The sequence below is a fragment of the Perissodus microlepis genome, chromosome 18 (assembly GCF_051167445.1).
Source record: "Perissodus microlepis isolate ML-2025 ecotype Zambia chromosome 18, ASM5116744v1, whole genome shotgun sequence".
Lineage (NCBI taxonomy): Eukaryota > Metazoa > Chordata > Actinopteri > Cichliformes > Cichlidae > Perissodus > Perissodus microlepis.
Window position 1 is genome coordinate 21,547,509 of NC_140478.1, and position 17,201 is coordinate 21,564,709.

The following is a 17,201-nucleotide window of genomic DNA, read 5'->3' on the forward strand; positions in this document are numbered from 1 at the left end:
TTTTACCCAGATACAAACCTTATTATGATAATAACTTCACATAAGTTATAGTATTAAATACACTGCAGGGGCTGTAATTTTGGCTGCAAGTGTACTGAATGAATTTATGTACGGCACAGACAAACCGAAAGTATCCCACCAGCTGTGTGAGTGCACCGCCGCTGTGCGGCTCCCTGTCCCATCAACTTCAGCTCTCTGCTGGCAGTCACCACCAGTCGGTCACGGTGGTCCAGACACGGACACGTCAGAAGGCTTCTGAGGAGTTTCACGGGTACAGATATGGGGACTGAGTGAAGACACCATAACGTCCTTCATCGGCAGCATCCCGCAACCAGAAGGTAAGGGTTTAGTGATAAAATGATTTCGAGCCCTGTCAAAGCGGTTCGCAGCTGCTTTTAACATCTTATTATCTGAATCTGCCTTCGGCTAACCATAGCTAGCACCTAACCTTGCTAACTGTTTTTTTAGCTGCTGTGGATTCATTTAATTAAAACACCAAAAAGACCGGACTGTGAATGTATTTATCACATAATGCAGAAATATATCGACTTTCCATTTGAAAGCGGTGACCTAGTGAGTGACTCGTGTTTCACCGTTTGCTGTTACGGTAACGTAAACCCAGCGATAACACGGCGGCTAGCTGAGGGTTAACAAGCTGGCAAGCAGCTAGCTGACAGAGCTCCGTCTCCATTCATTTTTTCCTCCCATGTACTATTTTCACCCACAGTTTATAGCTTGGATTTGTACCAATGTAAAACACGGTTGTACAAAACACCTAAGATTTATGGTTTCGCTTTTCATTTATTTCCGCAATGACATCGAAGCTCTTATGGCCATACACCAGCTTTAATCTGCAAAATTAGCATTTTTTATAGCTATAACAGCTCAGGCTGACATTAAAACGGAATGACTCAACTGACTAACGTTGGAGCAAGCTTGTGTAAACTCATGTTTTGTATTTAGTGTTGGCTTGTAAGCAGCACTGACTCCTCACATAAGAAAACACCTGCTTGTGGGTGGCCTTTGAAAACACTAGTAACCAGAATCTTGGTAGTTTTCCAATCAACTTAGAGATAACACTTTTCTCCCCCAACGTTTTAATTTAAATGTGTAATATTAGAAAACCCCATACCAATACTGTTATTTAGTCATTCTGAGTTACAGGTAACATTAGAAAATCAAGATACAATCTGACATAAATCTTGCAAATAACCTTATTTTCATAAATGTTCAGTTGCTGAAACTATTTGAAAGGCAAAATCTTAGTTTCATTAATGGTCAATTTGGGGTTATAGTTTGTAGCTTTTAAATTAAAACGGACTAAACATTAGAATCAGGCATTAGTAGTATTTTTCTTTTAATGCAGATTCTTAGATTAGTTTTGTCCACAACTCAGATTCTTTATTGATTCCATTATTAACTCCTGTTCAATTTTCTGCAGGGTGGAAAAGTATGTTTGCATTGATTTACACTCTCAACACTGTTTCAGATCAGAGTCTGGACACACTGTAGAAACAAAAGATAGATAAAGTATTTCATGTGACTCAGGTATGCAGTTACTCCACTGTTGCACACTGCCACACTGTAGTATGACTTCACTACTTTGCAATGAAAAATAAGCTTGGATGCTTATGCTTCCAGTAGATTGGACAATTTCTAACTAGTTCTCAGTTCCCTTATATGTAACACAATACAAGTTTACCGGACCATAGACTATAAATGCAAAATAACTTTGAATGAACATGTTTCTGTGTGTGTTGGTTATCGTCTACACTTAAGAGAAGAAAACATTTTGAAAGCGTTCAATCTTCCTGATAGAATTAGTGTTGGTACTTTGACCACTTGTGCTTTGTGTATTGTCAAATTCACAGGGATTTTGCAATTCACTGGAAAATAATGAACTACACTTTGATTGTGACCAAAAAAATCTCCTTTTCTCGTGTAAAAGTGCAGCTTGGCACTCTGTGGGGTTTGGTTTATGTTGCACATAATGAGCAGGCTGATTTTGTGTAACTTAATACTTGAAAGTGTGTAACATGAACTTTGTGTGGTCTAGCAGAACTGATTTCTTTTGTTACCCAGTCAAAGCAAATGTTGACTAGATCATTCCAGATGAAAGCCATAATTGTGGAGTAGACCATAATACAACATGTCTGCGCTTGTAATTCTTAATTGCTCGAGTTTGTAATTTGAAGATTTCTTATTTGTTAAATGACACATATAATTTTTCTCCATATTTTATCACTAAAAGAAAGTACTCATTTATTTTCCGCATGGCTGTTGTTAAATTCTTGAACACGGAACAGATCCTAGCAAAGGGGGAGGAAGAGCCCACAGCCCTCAACTCAGTGGGCCTGTGTTTTCTTTGGTCATGTTTACAAAAAGCTTAGCAGATGGGACAGTGGGGCTGAGACCTCTTTGGAAGAGCCTCATGCTTTATGCTCATTTTAGGAGCGAAACAGGCAGGCGAATGCTGGAAACCAAACTAGAGAGAGAACCTCCTGATGATAAAAATGTGTTCATCATGGCTTGAACTACAGTCTCATCAGTGTACCGCTCTACCGGATTTATTATTTTAGTGTGCAAAGATTATGATGTTGGTGCTGTTTAAAAAAAAAAAAAATTCCATCTGTTTTCTGAGCTCATGTGACAACTGGCAACAAAGAAATCAACATATTGAAGTCCAGTGTACTTACTGTCCTACTTTCAATGAGCCATCCACAATAACAAACACCTGCAGCAATGAACCTGACAGGTATACGTGACTGACTGTAAAAGAACATCTTGCTGGGGATTGCTGTTTGGTTTTGCCTACTCTTATCAGGGGAAAACATTGCATAGCTGTTCACAGAAATTAGCATTCTCTTATCAGCTATAAACCACAAGTCCAAAGAAGCCATCCCATTGGCTAAACCCTTACTGCCATGTCAGCTGACTGGACAAGCATATGTTCATATTCTGCAGAGAATAGAAGAAAAATGACAATCTTTATTACTATTACAAAATCGCAGCTGGCTTCAGATAGTGTATCTGTATTTACTCCTGGGAGGGTCATTGCAAGGTGATTAGGTGGACCTTATTTTAGATTTGATTCAGGATGACAGAGGGATATTATCACCATAATCTGAGAGAGGAAAACATTGGTGCTAGTCTAGTCCTGAGGTGGATAAGGCTGGAGCTGATGCTCTGTTAATGGTGATGAAGAGACAGAGATCTTGGGGGAACAGGGAGCTCCTGGGAAGCAACACAGAAGACAACACAGACAACAGTGAACAGGATGAGCCATCCTCTCAGAGGTCATCTTGGTTCCTGGTGAGTCAGTACTGACAGGTTTCCTGGTTAGTCACAGCTTGGGCCTGAAACTAGAGGGCCAAATAGGCAGTTAGTCATCTTCTATTGTTTGTTTTTGTCAGGTTGCTTGGTTTGTTGGCTTGTTACTGTAACTAAGCCTAATAGTTTCACACATGATTGCCTGGATTTATAATTTGATGTTAAAAGAAGTAGGCAGTGAGGGGGACAAATACAGGATTGTGATCCAGTCAAAATAGTACAGATTGGCTCATGAGTCTTTCATCACCTGTCTGATGTGCTAATTATGTGTCATCTGAAATACCGAGCCGTCCTGTTTAATTTCTGACTGTAGTCTACTTTTGCATTGCCCTACTTCTGGGCTGACCCTGAAAGAAGGAAAAATAAATGTGTAGAAGCAGGTTGAAGCATTTGCCGCACATTTTCCAAATGATCCCGTGATAATTTGCTCAGTGTTAATCCTACATCAGTCCAATAGACAGGGTGTACGTGTACTCTGACTTTCTGACACCGAAATAAAAGTGAAAGTTAAATATCTACAGTACTATAAATCTCTTTAAAGTGTTACTTTGGTAAAAAGTTCTTAGTTTCTAGAGATGGAGAAAGTAGATAAAGACACAAAAACCAGCATACCACATTTGTACCTTTAACCTGTAATATGAAAGATACTGCTGGAGCTAAAGTGTATTGTATTTTTAAGTGTCATACACAAAAATATAGGTTCACTGGTCCTTCATATTATAAACACATACCTAACGCTTCAGTCATACAAGCTGTACTGAAAATATGTCAGGTGTGTAAACCCTGGTTGTTACTATATTTATGCGATTATCCCAACAGAGTGTAGTTGACCTGTTTTTCACATTCTCACTGAGTACAAATTTGGGGTTAAGTTCGAGGAAACACGAACGCGGAGCTTCCTGTTTCTTGGCTTCCTGCTGGTATCAAATGATCTGAACTTTCTACTGCTCTTTGAACTTTGTGGTGGCTGTGATAGCTGCTAAAGTCTCCTGTTTGCCTGTCTGATTATGGTTTAAAGTGAATACTCTGTGCATATACTCTCTACTCATCATCCTACTCCGAATGAATATACCACAGTTGTTTGCCATATTCCATGATGCCACCCTTGCACAAATGTCCCTATTCTCTACCCCCTTACCCCCCTCCACCCCCCTCATCACTGCTCTCATGACTAGATTCAGAACAAAAGGTTAGTGTAAGACAGAACATGTCAGGTTATGTAAACCCAATGAAGTCAGTGAGGCAATGTGTTTACAGGCCCCAGTAAACTAGACCCTGACCCAGGCAAACCAAAGTCATGTTTAAGTTAATCGTTACTCACACTCTGTGTCGCAGAGGGCAATCGAGGGCAAATAATATAGTTCAGTAAAGAGGCCAGAAATGTGGTTTTAGTTTTTGATTTGATTTTGACAGTAGTGTTTAATGGATGTAAACAGGAAGTCAACTGCTTCCATAGCAGCCCTCCTCTGTCTAATGTTGTTCACGTGGGACAATGGCCAGTTATAGGACAACAGTATAACTCTAGCAGTCTGTATGGAGGTCAGGAGATAAACAGACACCACAGGGTAAGCAGGAAGGGAGGGAGCTTTCAAGTGGAAAATTTGTAGATTTCATAAGTGGTTGTGTCTTCTGGACTCTTGCTGAATAATAATGCCTTTAGCTTGTCTTTCCATTTACTCTGTTAATATTTGGTTTTTTGTTTTTGTTTTTCTCTGTACAGGCGGACACCATGAACTACGTTGGCCAGCTAGCAGGTCAGGTTCTGGTGACTGTCAAAGAACTGTATAAGGGCATTAACCAGGCCACATTGTCAGGCTGCATCGATGTTGTGGTTGTCCGTCAGAGAGATGGCACCTACCAGTGCTCGCCATTCCATGTGCGCTTTGGTAAGCTGGGCGTGCTGCGCTCCAAAGAGAAAGTGGTGAGTTTTTTTTTTTTTTCTTTCACTGATGTGTCAAAGCATTAAGCTTATATCGATTCATATACAAAGCTCATATATTTATATAGATGAGCATGTTTCTATATCACCAAGTTTTTGTGTTTTGTTTCCCCACAACATGCCCAAATCACTTGACTGAACTGTTGGTGGTTGAGTTGCATTGTGGGTAATATATGTACCAAGTTTTAACATTGGATTAACATTGGATATTAAAAATGTTCTCTGCTCCTGATTATAATATTCATTTTTCAAACTGATCAGTGAGGTTTTGCTAATCTGGAAGTTCAATGCAAAGGCTTTAAAAATGTAACTATATTTAATTTAATTAAAAGTGTGAGTGAAAAGACGCCAACCTATTTAATCGATGGAATGTGTTTCATATCAATTCCATCATGCCCAAAATGGCGTTAAGGACATCTCCCCCAGGACACAGTCATAATGTCCTCCCCTTAACAAAGCTCCTCCACACTGGGATCAAAAAAAGCATATGACTCTCCAATCCCAGTGTGGGTAATTAACAAATACTGAGCATCGAAATCACAGGCTATGAATCATTCAGGGAAATCTTTTATGTTTGCTCAACATAGACGGGATGCTCTGGGCTTTTCTCCCTCATTGATGGTATTTGTTACTATATCATCTTGCCTGGGAGACCAGATCCAATTAATCATGGATGATGAGCACTTGAGTTCACTTCTCACTTTTTGTAGCACCTCTACATTGGCCAAATAGCAGGGAGAGTAGGTTGAGTGTATTAGTGTATTGCAGTAGGGAGATGTAGATGCAAATGTTATGGCTCACTGTTATGTCTGTTATTGAGTTTTTTTCAGTTTATAGGTTTATATTAAGTTTAAGAAAATGTTGGTATTCAGCAAGAAATTGGTAATGGATGGAATATATGATGTATTTATTTTAAGTGTTTGTTCCATAACACAAGTAAGAATGGTGAACTTGTCTTAACATCTATTTTTAGTAGGACTGTTATTGAGTATTACGAATAATCAGATTATAAAAAAAATCTCAACACAAATTCTTTGCTTCGATGATTGTAGCGCGCCATTGTTACCATGGAAACGCAAACCCGAGCGATCCACCCACATTTACGACTGAAAACATTCCTGTAATACAAACGTATTTATGAGCAGCGTGTGAATAAAAAAAGTTTAAGGAAGTTAAGCCTGCATACACTGATAACACAACAACACCAGTGATGATGAAGCTGGGATAGTTAAACTAGGAGTCTTTTTACACACTGCAAAGAGCAAAGAGGCGGAGCTATTAACGAGACGTGAGCTCTGTTGAGAAAAAGAAAATCATAAACAGCAGCGATATTCCTGAGATCAACATTAATGCCTTTCCTGGGAAAAAACTAGAGGGGGGGTCATTCACAAAGGATCTGATCAACAAACTCTTGATGTGAAGAAAAGCAAACTTTGTAGCAACTCCATCCACCGTCGTTTGTTTCACGCAATGAAAAATCTGCAGTAGGCCTCCAGAAGTAAGGCTACATTAAAAAATGCAGAGGAACTGTTAACGTAGTCTGATTCCAGAATAGTTCAATTATATATCTTGCTGAAGACTAAGGGCTTCCATGTTTTACATGGAAGCGAACAGGAGAGAGTCTAAAGGGGGGGCATGGTGTGTACTACACCACGTTTATTTCAAGATTTTTATAACATTTATTCACAAGTGAATACATATAAAATAGTGTCTCAATGAATTGCAGTGATATTTAAAAACGGTGAATCATCGTTAATATCATTAACGTCTGCACCATCACCATCATCTTGTTTTCAGCAACACAAAAACTTTGCATCAACGCACTGGTCAAACTTCAGAATGCTGATATACTCGCTTCTCTTCATTACAGCCACCACATTCTCCTTTAAAGGCTTGCAGACACAAACTTACTCATTAACTTGCAGACTTAAACACGCAGAAACATGTACAAAAACTCATAAAGCATTCCAAGAAGACAGACTAAAGATTTTTTTTTAAAGCCTTAGTTTTATGCCTCTTATTTGAGCATTTAAATATTTTTGCATTTAAGAAAATATTTTATTTGAAAAACAAAAACAAATCCTTTGTATTTAGGTGTCATATTAAATTTTGTTTTTGTTTTTTTTGACAAATGAAGCAGATGGCAGATGAAACAAAAAACAAAGTGGAAACCAATTAGATTTTTTTCTCTTATTTATTTTTCACTTTTGAATATATCTCGATAATAAGACAAAGGTATTTCTTATCAGTTACTCGATGGAATAATTGATAGATGACTCGATTACTAAAATAATCGATAGCTGCAGCTGTACTTCTTAGTATGGTTATGTTGTGCACTAGCTTAGAGAGCTTATTTACTTGCTGGTGAACCGGAGTGGATAATGATTTGCGGGGGGAACTGACACTGTCTCACCACCTACCCAGAATCCCGATGGGCTTAAAGGGGAGGAATGAATGAGTGGTTTCTATGGCAACAGCAGCTTTACAACTTCTATGTGTGGGAGAGGGAGGAAACGTGAAGGAGGCCTGAACAGGGGCTGTTGTGTAACAAACAGTTATGTCTGTCCCTGAGATCAGTTATTAGCGCCTTGTGCTTTTGCGATAAATGCAATAAATTGTGTGGTATTTGGTACTGACATGCAGATATTTTAGAGAATTATGAGTGGGAATTCAGCTATAGCTGTTTGCCAAATACTAATTAAAATTTGGCTGCTGATAGTGTGCCTGTTCCCGTACATCAGTCACTTTGGTTGGCAACCAGAAAAGTTTTTCAAGTACTATGTGGTTTCTAAAAACATTAGAAATGTTAATTAAGTGCACTTACACATATTATTTTCTTGTTCTTCTAATCTGAAAAGTGAACGTCAAGAGTGAAATAGACTTGTGTTTAACAAAGCAAAAAAACCCAAAAACCCAAACATCTTAATATCCTGCCTTAATTCAAGCATTTGTAAGTGGCCGTGCCTCGCAATCATTCCAGTGATGGAGCACAGTGTTGGCAAATCCACATCTCAGCTATTCAAGTGCATGTAACCTGTCACACACTGTGAACAGCTGAAGAGGACCCTCATTTATTCTAGCTCATTATTAATTGGGCATTGAAATTACCAGCCACTGCCACACATAAATTTCCTCCAGCACCCCTGAAGGGGTGAAATTAAATCTTGAGGCTGTAGAGAACCCACAGCAACAGTAAAGGACAGCATCAAAAGGAAATGTACAACCAGACAGATAGCACAAGAGGGAGAAAAACTGATTATTTCTACAGCCATTGGTTGTAAATTAATATTGATGATTTGGTTTCAAGTTGCAGAGCACTTGTGAGTCAGAGTCTGTCTCCTCCTGTAGTCTCTGCCAGACGTGACCTGTTTTTTTTGTTTTGTTTTTTGTTTTTGGTGTCAAATTTCTGAATGGCCCCCTGGTCCACTGGGGTTTATCTGGCAAACATGAATGGCCTTGTTCTGTTGGCAGGCTCCACAGAAGGCAAGCCCAGAAGACCCATACGCTTATTAGGTTTTCTAAAGCCTCTGGAGGAAGATGGGTCTCTGAGTGCATACAGACCATGTATGTGATCTTGCAAAATAATGGAAGTATAATAAAACAACCAGTGTGATGTTTTTTTTTAATTTTTTTAAAAGTCAACTAAAAAGGGTAATGTAAGATTTTTATTGATTGGTTGATACACAGGGTGATTGACGTCAATGAATAACTGTTTTCAGTGTCAGTGTCCTATTTTATTTTCTGTTCTGTATTATTGCTTTGGCAGTTTTTACATTTGAACAGCAGTGCCAATACAGCCCTCTTCAAAAATTGCATACTTAACATTGCTGGCTTCTTCAGTCTGTTAAAGTGTTGGCATTTAGACATCGGTCACTTTATGTTAATGTTTATCACATAATCTTCATGAAGACTGTAACAGAGAGAGCGAGTTAATCAATCTGTGGGCATATTCAAAAGCCACACTGAGATAGTGAGATGACAATGTCAAAAGCATGAGAGAGTGTCTTAAGTCAGTAAGCCATGGTCTTGTACATGTCTGTCAGTTAATGTGCCTTCATGCTGTTGAAGCTTTTGCCGTGTTAAAAGTAAAACACAATTGTTACTCGTGACTTTTATAGGAAAGTGAGCAGGAAGCTCATTCAGATAAAAGTGACAAATTGTTCAGAAGATGTCAGACTAATAAGAGAGGAGCACATGTTTGAAAGGGAATTATGTGTCTTCTTTCCAGATCGACATCGAAGTGAATGGAGAGCCTGTAGACCTGCATATGAAGCTTGGTGACAATGGAGAGGCCTTTTTTGTGCAGGAAGCTGAGCAACAGAATGTAAGCCATAAGTGTAATTAAAATAAATAACTAAAGTAACAAAACTGCTAAAGGCTAATGACACAAAGTTTCATTGAGACATTTTTCCAGATATATAATTTGTTCATTCTCCTTTTTGTGCAGTCTTGTTTTGAGTTTTAATGTAGCAAAGTCATGAAATATTTCATGTTGAAAAAAAGAAATGAAACTTCAGACATGTTTTCAAAACATCTTTCACTTTGCTTTCGTTGACCCAACACAACAACAGTCTTGCCTTTGCTTAACAGCATTCTTGAAGTAGAAATGTAGGGCAGTGTTTGTAGGAAGAAGTGATTACTCCACCATATTGCATAGTTAACCTTTGCTCAGGCTGCTATTGTGACATCTCAGCAGTGACTTCTACCTGCAGGACCTTAGTCAAAATTGTGTTTCAAACTACGATTATCCTTGTTTAAACATATCTTAATCCTCATGTCCTGCTTTCCTATTTCAGCAGATTGTTCCTGCCCATTTGGCCACCTCCCCAATCCCCACCGAGAGTCACCTGTTCTGGATCTCAGAGGTGGAGCACAGGGCACCAAAAGATCTGGAAGATGATCCTGCCGACCCAGAGGACCCTCCTGAACCTCCTGCTCCAAGCACTGTGGCCACAAAAAAGAAGAAAAGACGGAGAAAGAAGCACAAAGGAGACCCCCGTAGAGAGGAACTGACCCCGCCGTCAGTCACTACTGGTAATGCTGTTGCTGCTAATGCACCTGCTGCTACCACTGCTGCTATGTCTAGTACTGGGCAAAATGAGGAGATCTTTGAAATGGATCTCAGCTCTGATGAGGAAACTACAGTTCATGTATCAAGGTATGTTTATTCAATGCTTGTAGCCAGATTTGTGTGAAGAGATCAGTTAATTATTATGCTTCTTCTGCACTCTGAATTTAGATCACCTTCAGTGACTACAGTGCGTGACATTGACCCTAAATTACCCGCAGCCAGACACAGCCTTGATGGTTATCCAATGTCTGATGGGGACTGGCCAGCTGGTGATGGGTATGTGCTGACATGAACCGAAAGTCGTTAGCAAAGATAGCACAGACGTGTAAGTAGCACCTGTTTTACTAATACTTGGCATTTCTTTTTACACCCCTGCAGCCATAGCTTGTCTCAGGCCTTTACCCCAAAGAGTGACTCAGAACTGGTGATGAGGCCTTCAGAGAGTTTGCTCAGAGCTGAGTCTCACATGCAGTGGACATGGGGAGAATTTCCAGAAACCACAAGGGTAAGCACTTCTTCCCAGTGGAGTTCAAACCATTGCCAGTTGACTCATCATCACAATAACATTACGTCCAATTTTTTTAGGTCACCAAGAAGGAGAAATCAGAACCACTGAAAAAAGTGACCATCACCCCATCAGAGAGCACCCATTTCCGTGTCATCCTCAGCTCGGAGGCCATGGAGAATGAGACCGAGGTTGAAAAAGGAGATGCCACCTCCTCTTCAGTGTGTAACATTGTCAAGCCCGAGCCACGCACCCCCGTCACCACTGTAACACCTGTAATTCCAATATCGTCTGTTAGCACCATATCATCTGTTAGTCCGGAAGCCCCTACAGAACCCCTTGATATCCTGCAATCAAGCATAGCAACCTCCACCGCGTCCAGTAACCAGCAGACAGATTCACCATCAAAGAAGAAAGGTATGTTAGGTGGCTGCAGATTGGTGCTTTTTAAGGCTTGTCTTGGTTATGAGTTTGTAATTTGTAAATATATTGTATGTAGGTGTTCCGAAGAGGAGCCAGCATCAGGGTCCTGAGGATATCTACTTAGATGACTTGAATGTACTTGAACCTGATGTTGCTGCACGATATTTTCCTAAGAGGTATGATGGTTAAAGATCTGCCTAATTACTTAACCTTTGTAATTATAAAATAAAAGCCAAAACGATTTCTCCTCTGAAGTATCACTGACAGCCTGAAAGACCAGTATCATGACATATTGTAACCATTTTCTTCTCCTTGTCTTTCTTTTTCTCCAGTGAGACTGAGGCAGCTGCTAAGCACTGGATTGACTCTGAGATGCACTCTGGTTCACAGTCCCCACAGTCGGTGGGTAGTGCTGCAGCTGACAGCGGGACAGAGTGTCTCTCTGACTCAACTAGTGACCTCCCTGATGTTACTCTTTCTCTGTGTGGAGGCCTGACAGAAAATGCTGAAATATCCAAAGGTACACGAGTATGACACTCACAACAAAATGCGTCATAAAGTGAACATTTTTGTCTTAAGCCAGTAAACATTCAGCTAACTTTGTTGCACCTTCTGGATTAGCCACATAAAGTGTCCAGCTACTGTTAGAGGAAGCTGTTCTTAGATACATATTTGTTCAGACGTGTAAATGTCGTACCCAGAAGTACTTTCCCTCTCATCAAATTAACATGTACTTTAACTCTTCAGGAAATGTGTCTTCATCTCTGAATATGATGTCATAACCTTGTTAAACAGCAGAAAAAATGTTGGTCATCCGAGTCAACATGCTTCTATCTTATGCTATTTTTATACACATTTTTTTCTAGATATGAGAGTCCTGCCATTTCTCTCATTCATTTTAAAGATAACATAATTCTTTAAGGGGAAAGAAGAACAAAAAAGCAAGAACATGCTCATTTCCTCTGGACTAATATCATAACAGGATGTCCATATTTGGTTAAATGTTGTTAATTTGCTCTGCATTTATTGCATTACGAACGATGATCACAGACTACCTCCGCAGTCATTACAAACTGTTAGAGGTCTCTAGGTTATATTAATCCTTTGGGATTTAGGCTTTAGAAGCTGTCTGGGGTTATCAGAAGAAAAAGTTTCCTGACCTTTATGTCTACTAAGATGTTATTTCTCACCACCACTGACCTTTTCATCAGCTGTCTTTAATTAGTCTTCTTCTCCCCTGTTCATTTCCAGAAAGGTTTATGGAGCATATCATTACCTATCATGAATTTGCTGAAAATCCAGCAATTATAGACAACCCCAACCTGGTAGTAAGGATAGGAAATAGGTATGTAACTGTTTGCACTTCACATTGGAAATGCAGTAGAGAAACATTTCAAACGTGTGGTCAGGATTACACATTAGTAATTGTCTTTGTCTTCAGATATTATAACTGGACCCTAGCTGCACCTTTGATTCTAAGCCTTCAAGCATTTCAGAAGAATTTACCAAAGGTAACGTGTGTTTAATTTTTTACTCTCTCTTTGTACTGTTCATTCATTCATTGTCAGCTGGCAGCTATCTCATCATTAAATGTCTTTGTTTTCCTTTTTATGGCAGGCTACAGAGGAGGCCTGGGTGAAGGAGAAAATGCCAAAGAAGTCAGGCCGCTGGTGGTTCTGGCGTAAGAGGGCGGATAGCACAATCAAGCAGGTGTGCATGTTGTTAGTACAAGTGAACAAAACAAAATTTGAGGTGGTATCTGCAGTTAGTTTCTGTTCCCTCTTCATGGGCAGTGTCCTGTTTTCATATAGAAATTTTTTTAACTTGGCTAATTGGGGATTTTATTTTTCTGCCTACTTCGTCCAGTCGGAGACTAAGCTCGAAACTAAGGAGGAACCACATTCGGGAGAGGAAGGACCCTCCACATCTCAGGAGAAGCTGGCCTTAACGTATGTGATACCAGAAAATCAAAAACTATATTATTATACATAGGGAGGAGCTTATATTTTGGTTTAATGAGGAATAATAATAATAATGTAACTAAGATAACATTGAATTTATTTATACATCTAAGGATCTTCAGGTCGAATCTTTCTGAAACATGTTTTTCCACTTGTCTGTGATAATTGACTACCATATCTGTGGTTACTGCACTGTAGGCCTAAAGCAAGAGACTCATCCAGTGATGAAGAGTCCAAGGAGGTGAGCGCAGCATCCTGTCAAGAGAGACTGCAGCCAGTGGATGGTCAGCACCATCCCAGCCCACACACATACAGAAAGTCACTACGGCTTTCCTCTGATCAGATTGTAAGTTCATTTTACACCTTTTCCTTTCTCACATTGACAAAGCTTTCTCTGGATTTGTTATAAATGTCATAAAATATTATTTAATTTCAAATATAAAAGTGTCTGATTGTCAGAAGATCAGCTTATTTTTTTTGCTGAGTTCTTAATGAGATTTGTGCCTCAAGTGTTTTTATTTGGCAGTTTTGTGCTCCCTCTGCTGGCTAACTATGAACTGGAACTAGTGTTTGCTCCATTTGTAGTCTGTAGGGGGCTCTAAAGACCTGTAGATGGTCATTGTACTGTGGAAAGAAAATGATGCTAGAGAGTAATGCGTGTGCTGTTGAAATAAATATATATATATATATATATATATATATATATATAAATAACTTTTTTGTTTGTGTTTCCAGGCTAGTCTGAAACTCAAGCAGGGGCCAAATGATGTGACATTTAGCATCACCACTCAATACCAAGGCACATGCCGCTGTGAGGGTACAATCTACCTGTGGAACTGGGACGACAAAGTCATTATCTCTGACATTGATGGCACCATCACAAAGTATGGCCTTCCAGTCACTCAGAAAATCATATTACAGAACACAGTTGTAATAGCAAGCTAGCTGCTATGTTGATTATGGACAGTAATAGACAGGGCAGTAAATCAGTCAGTTATTGTAGCATCCAATTACATTTTCCTGTACATATACAGTAATAACAAAACATTATTAGAAGGAATTTCCCTTGGGTGCTCTACCTTAGTTGCTTTAACGACAATTAAAAATAATATTGATTTTAACATATAGGTGGGAAGCAATCAGTGAAGCGACATTTAGATAGATCTTTTGTTGCATCCTGTTTCAGTTCTTGTAATAAAATGTGGATCTAATTTTCTAATTATATAGTTAAAACACTTAAAGCCATCTGTTGCAAACTCGCCATGGAAACATCCATTTTTGCACTAAAACTAATTAATATACTAGCAAGATGGAATCTATAGTGCAGTGTTCAAGTGTTTCTATAAACTGCCCGCAAACTTTAAATACAGCTCCTTATTTATTATCCACCAAATAAGGTGGGGAGCAGGTAAATGAACACAAGATTAAATTGTTGCATAATATTGTTGGGTTAATTTAAAAAGGAACAAAAGCTTAAAATAAGATTCCAGCTCAGAGTAGCTTCACTACCATGGACACATTTAAGTCCTTCACAAATGGCATATATGAAGCCTGTAATCCAGTTCTATTTGTGTCAAGCTCTGTTAATTACTTTAAAGCTAGTCATATCTCTTCTGAAACAAAACTGATGCCTGCTGCCTTCCTGACGCCCACCCTGAAGTTCATTGGTGGTCAACATCAAACGGCTCCAAATTGACTGCAGCTTATTATCTCTGTGACCCTTTAGGCCAACCCCTAACATGCTGCTTTCTTTGGCTAACAGGGTAAAGAGCACAGGGACTATAATGAGGACATTTACATTTCAGTCTGTAAGGACACACAGCCAGCTGAGGGTGAGACTGTGTCTCCCCTATAGGCCAGTAATGCTCGTTAGTGGAGAACAGCCCATAATGTTCTATTTTTATGATAAAACGGTGTTATCGTGCTTTATGTGACCTCTTTTGAACAGTCAGTACTCTGCTTTCTCTTTCTCTACTTGATGTGGCTGATTGATTTATTTCTATCTTATAGTCAGTGATATTGATATTTTCGTGTGTGTTTAAATGTTTTAGGTCAGATGTATTTGGACAGATACTTCCACAGTTGGGGAAGGACTGGACCCACCAGGGGATTGCCAAGCTCTACCACTCTGTAGCTGAGTAAGTGCACAGCAACACTGATTAATTATGGAAGACGCATGAATGGTTGGTCAGTGGTTAGGACTGTCTGGGGTTGATTCCCAATCGGCTCTTTGTGGAGTTGATATTTCCTCCCAGTGTTTGCGTGGGGAGCTCTGAGGTGGATGACTCAGTAAGTTTAACTGTAGTTTAGGGAGAATTATTGCAGAAAGTAAAAACACCATTAAACCAGCCCTTGCCTTTTCTGGTTTTATTTTTATACTTAAATCTGAAAAATGTATATAGAAAATGTATTGCATGAATGAAGTCAGCTGTAGTGAGTATGGGTATTGGTTTTGGTAGTAAATAAAAAAAATAAAAAGTTTCCTCTGCAAGATTTTCTTTTTTTAATTGAATTGTTGTGACTTCTCTACATTATGAGCGCAATCAATATAACTCATCCAATTTAAGTGCTAATCTTAGTAGTTGCCATTAAGGTCATGATAATGAACAATTATTAATGAGCACTGCTCTTCCCATTCGCAGAAATGGCTACAAGTTCTTGTACTGCTCAGCCCGGGCAATCGGCATGGCGGACATGACAAGAGGTTACTTACAGTGGGTCAATGATGGAGGCACCATCCTACCCCGAGGACCTCTCATGCTCTCTCCCAGCAGCCTCTTCTCTGCTTTCCACAGGTAATATATGCTCTAAATGGTTACCAGTCTCAGTATCATGAAGCTCATTATATACATTAAATGATTTAATTTAAATCCTCCTTATCCCCAGATATTAATGTTGTTTTCAAACCACCCCATATTTTTCACCCTTAACTTTGTAGAGAAAAAAAAAGATTTAACTTCACTTTAAATACCCTATTCTCAGTCTCAAAATCCTCCCCACTCTCCCGAGCCTCGTTCTTTATAATAAGTCTTTCATATGCCATGGTTATTAAGTCTACAGCAAACTCAAGTTCATGAATTCCTATCTAAAAGGCATTAACTGTGTTGGTATTAGTGCCGTCACTTCTCTAAAGTACGCTCATGGCCAGCATTTTCTCTGTTTTGGATTATTCTATTCTCTTTATTTCCCCGTTGCTGTCACAGTCTCATTTGCATTTTTAGAGACATGATTTGTGTGAATGATTATTTTGTTGAAGTGATGAGGAGATCCAGAAGGAGGCTGCTAGCTTTCTATATTTTTTTGATAATGTGGGATCATTTGACACATTGAGACATCTTGCAGCAGAACGTCTATTTTCGACTCATTTTTCTAAATTTAAATATATTTGACAAAATAAATATTTAAGGTTCAGTTTTAGAGGAGTTTCACAAATTATTGAAATTATTTCCTTCCTGGTTGTAAAGGTAAAATATATTTCAGAGTCCACTAATAAACAAGACTACAACAAAAATACAATTGCTGACACATCTTAATATTTTAATTATTGTAGAAGAACATCATCAGAATGACCCATTAGATCCACCTACTGTCTCCCATACATGTTCATCTGTCAGCCTCCTCTAGCTAACTCATGATACAGTAGCCTTCATGTTAAAGTTTGAGTATGTAAGATGTGCTGCTAAGCAACCAGGCATGCTGCAATTGTTGTTTTACATTGGGGGGGAAAAAAATCAATCAATAATTTAATCCCACACACCCCAAAAATCACTGTATGATGAATGAATAAAATGACTTTAGAAAAAGTTCCAAACTAACAGATGTGATTTTATTTTAACAGTTACATGATTTTAAAATGACCCCTTTCAGTATTTCTCCCATCAAACATGTTTCCCAGCAACACTGGTTTCAGTAAATTATGACTGTGTTAATATAATGTTAATTAAACAATTAAATCCTCTTGTGATACTTGCT

At 38.9% G+C, this 17,201-nt stretch overlaps 1 protein-coding gene across 3 annotated transcripts in view; it reads left to right on the plus strand.

Annotated features, from left to right (window-relative positions):
* The first annotated feature begins 172 nt into the window (after positions 1–172).
* The window catches only part of lpin2 (lipin 2), a 22,621-nt gene continuing 5,592 nt past the window's right edge, over positions 173–17,201 (plus strand). Inside the window, exons 1-17 of one of the 3 annotated variants that reach the window (XM_084913217.1) lie at positions 173–338; positions 5,051–5,251; positions 9,498–9,593; positions 10,066–10,427; positions 10,509–10,616; positions 10,719–10,845; positions 10,926–11,262; positions 11,345–11,444; positions 11,601–11,788; positions 12,520–12,613; positions 12,710–12,779; positions 12,886–12,978; positions 13,135–13,217; positions 13,428–13,575; positions 13,965–14,113; positions 15,281–15,367; positions 15,872–16,024. In XM_084913217.1, the coding sequence (XP_084769343.1) occupies positions 5,060–5,251; positions 9,498–9,593; positions 10,066–10,427; positions 10,509–10,616; positions 10,719–10,845; positions 10,926–11,262; positions 11,345–11,444; positions 11,601–11,788; positions 12,520–12,613; positions 12,710–12,779; positions 12,886–12,978; positions 13,135–13,217; positions 13,428–13,575; positions 13,965–14,113; positions 15,281–15,367; positions 15,872–16,024 (2,387 nt within the window). In that variant the 5' untranslated portion in view covers positions 173–338; positions 5,051–5,059. Of the gene's footprint in view, positions 339–2,965; positions 3,313–5,050; positions 5,252–9,497; positions 9,594–10,065; positions 10,428–10,508; positions 10,617–10,718; positions 10,846–10,925; positions 11,263–11,344; positions 11,445–11,600; positions 11,789–12,519; positions 12,614–12,709; positions 12,780–12,885; positions 12,979–13,134; positions 13,218–13,427; positions 13,576–13,964; positions 14,114–15,280; positions 15,368–15,871; positions 16,025–17,201 lie in introns of those variants that run through there. The other 2 variants (XM_084913216.1, XM_084913214.1) reach the window with 2 other exon arrangements.